The sequence below is a fragment of the Monoraphidium neglectum genome, assembly GCF_000611645.1.
Source record: "Monoraphidium neglectum strain SAG 48.87 unplaced genomic scaffold scaffold00605, whole genome shotgun sequence".
NCBI lineage: Eukaryota > Viridiplantae > Chlorophyta > Chlorophyceae > Sphaeropleales > Selenastraceae > Monoraphidium > Monoraphidium neglectum.
The window spans coordinates 22243-25085 of record NW_014013023.1 but is presented as its reverse complement, the minus strand read 5'-3'; the positions used below and the strand labels follow the sequence as shown (position 1 = coordinate 25085).

Genomic DNA, 2843 nt, shown 5'->3' with positions numbered 1-2843 from the left:
GTCGGGGGCAGGGGTGGAGGGGTCATTGGTGAGCAGGGGTGGAGGGGTGGTGTAGGGTTGGAGATGCGAGGGGCTTGTGCGATCCGCCGCCGCCCAGGCCGCACCGGCCGAAGGTACGAGGGGTGTTCTCGCAGGGGGGGGCGCCCACCGCAGCGCAAGCAGCCGCGTGCGGTCCGCGCTGGGCTCACGAGAGCCGCCGCCGAGCTTTGCCCAAATCGTCGCCCCGCCCCGTGCCGGCGGTGGGGTCCCGAGCAGCCCGCGCACCTTCCCGCCAGTTCCCCGGGGCGCCCGCTCCAGAACGCTGCGATGCGCTGCTCATTGTACACCAGCGGCAGCCCCTCCTCGTCCACCGCGTCTGGGTCAAAATCGGCGTCATCCAGGCGGCGGCGGCTGACGTAGCTGACGGCCTGCACATAGGAAGCGTGCGCGTGGGGCGTGGGTGTTAGTAAAGGGGTGGTCGGGGCCTCTGACGGCTGGGGCCGTGTGGTCGGAACGGATTGCGGTGGTCTGGCCGGCATGCAGAACGCAGCAGCTGCGGCGCAGGCGGGCGTCCAACTAGCTAATTGCTGCGACTCTCAGGTATGGCGTCTGCACTGGGATGGCGGCTGCGGGCGTGCCGCGTTCGCGTGGTGTGGTGCCACTCCCCTAAGGCAGCCACCACGCGCCCCCACGCACAGCACAGCCCAGCAGCCCAGCGCGGGCGCACCCGAACGGAGCGCAAGTTATCAGTGTCGACCTCGGGCGCCGAATCGATGCCAACTACCGAACCTATATCAACTTTTGTCGGTATCCCGGGCATGTTCAGGGCCGCTGGGATGACCCTTGAGTAGCGCTGCTGATGGCTTACAGCCACAGCCCGCCTCCCGCGGGCCAGGGCCCCATTAATCCTTGTATACAGCTGCATTTAACCTCTGCTATACTGTGGGTCCAAAGCGGAGGTCGTGTCGCTGATATGATCCAGACTCTTTCAGCGCTTCTCGATCGAGCGCGCAGCAAATCTCGGCTAGATGACAGTGCAAGCCGTGGTGATTACACTAGACAACCAATTGAACACTGGCTGCGACGCACTGCTGCATGTTCGCGCCCTGCCGCACCCTGTGGTGAAGGCGACTTGCTTGCCCACCTGGCAGCGCGCATGGCGCAAGTCCGCGCGGCCATCCGCTCCGAGCAGAAATCCCATTACAACAGGCCCGCCTCTTCACCCACCGATGCCAATCCGCACACGCGCAAACGGGGGCTACACATACCACCCGCGCTCAAACAGCGCCCGCGGCACGGCGCCCGCCCACCGCGCCCGTCGCGCCTCCGGGCCCTCGGCCGCAAGGGCGGCCTCGGCGGACCCCAGAACGTCATACCCTCCGCACCGCAGCGACCCCATCCACGCGTCCCGCACACTCTGCCCAGGCGCAACCTCCAGCAGAGGCACCAGTGTGTAATCCACCCACTCCTCAGCCCCAGGCGTCACCCCAATCTGCTCGAGCCGGTTCACATAACAGAACATCAGCACGCGGCGCCGCGGCGGCGGCGCCGCCGCGCCGCAGCCGCCGCACGCCTCGCCTGGGCCGCCCGCCGCCGCGCCGCCCGCCTCGCAGCAGCTGCCGCGGCCCTCTAAAAGGTCTGTGATTCGCTTCGCCTTGTCCGGGCCCCAGACAAGAGCACCCGCGAAGCGCCCGGGCGGCCGGCCGTCGCCGCCGGCCGTCGGCTCAAATCGGTCGGTGCGGAACGCGGCGGCGGGCCGCGCGTACGCGCGGCGCAGCAGCAGCGGCTGCGGCACGTGCGGCGCGCCCGTCGGGCCCGGCGCGTCGCCGCCGGGCGCGGCGAGCCCGGCTCCAATCGCGGCGGCTTCCGCAGCGTGCGCCCCTGCGGCTGCGGCCGCTCGCTCCGCGTCTGCCGCCGCCGCCGCCGCCGCCGCCGCTTCCTCATCCAACTGCATCTGTGCCTGCTCCTGCTGCCGCTGCGCTTCTGACAGTTGCAAAGCCAGCGACAGCTGCTGGATCAGTGTTGCCACCAGGCGCACCTGCTCCGCACGCTCATCTGTTTGCTCCAACTGCTGCTGAAGGCCCACGTGATGGTCCACCAACAAAGCTAGCAGCTCTTGCTGCTGCTCCTGCTGCTGTTGCTCCTGCTGCTGCTGTTGCTGTTGCTGTTGCTCCTGCTGCTGTTGCAGCAGCTGCAGCTGCTGCACACCCTCTGCCAAGCCGCCCCCCACATCAAGGCCCCCTTCACCCGCCTCGAGCGCTGCGTCGCCGCCTGCCGCGGCAGCCCTGGCCCCCGGCTGCTCGTTCACGATTAGCTGCGAGTGCAGCAGCTGCAGAGCAGGCAGCTGCTCCTCCACGCTCTGCACGCGCTGCGCCATTTCCTCCGCCCCAAACATGTTCAAGTACGCGTCGCCCAGGATGACATACGGCGCCAGGTGCGGTGCCCCGCGGCGCTCGAGCAGCGCCCGCAGCGCCGCCGCGTTGGCCGCGCCGCGCGCTCGGCGCGCCGCCGCGATCGCCGCGCGCTCGGCGCGGCGGAGCTCGGCCGGCGGGGGCTCGTCGGGGTTCAAGAGCTCGAGGACTACGAGCGATGAGGCGCCGCCTCGCACGTCGCAGGGCGGCCGCAGGTCGCGCTCGCCGCGCGCGTCAAACAGCAGCCTAGGGTGGGCGCAGGGGCGGAGGCGTGGGCTTGCTTGGGGCGCACCGAACAAGTTCTGTGCGCGGCGGGGCCCGGGCACCAGCGAGCGGTGTGCAGTCGATGCATGCGCCAGCAATACTCGGCTGACCAGTGGCGGGCCCTGCCCGCTAAAACGCCCCGCGGCGGGCTGCCCCTCCCGCACCTGAAGCCCTCGCCCGTGCCGCCGC

General features: G+C 70.0%; 1 protein-coding gene across 1 annotated transcript in view; it reads right to left on the bottom strand.

Annotated features, from left to right (window-relative positions):
• Positions 1-1237: 1237 nt before the first annotated feature.
• Positions 1238-2843, bottom strand: part of MNEG_4383 (hypothetical protein) — a gene marked incomplete at both ends in the record, with an annotated part of 2914 nt that continues 1308 nt past the window's right edge. Inside the window, one exon of the mRNA XM_014047143.1 lies at positions 1238-2636. Within this exon, the coding sequence (XP_013902597.1) occupies positions 1238-2636 (1399 nt within the window). The remainder of the gene's footprint in view (positions 2637-2843) is intronic.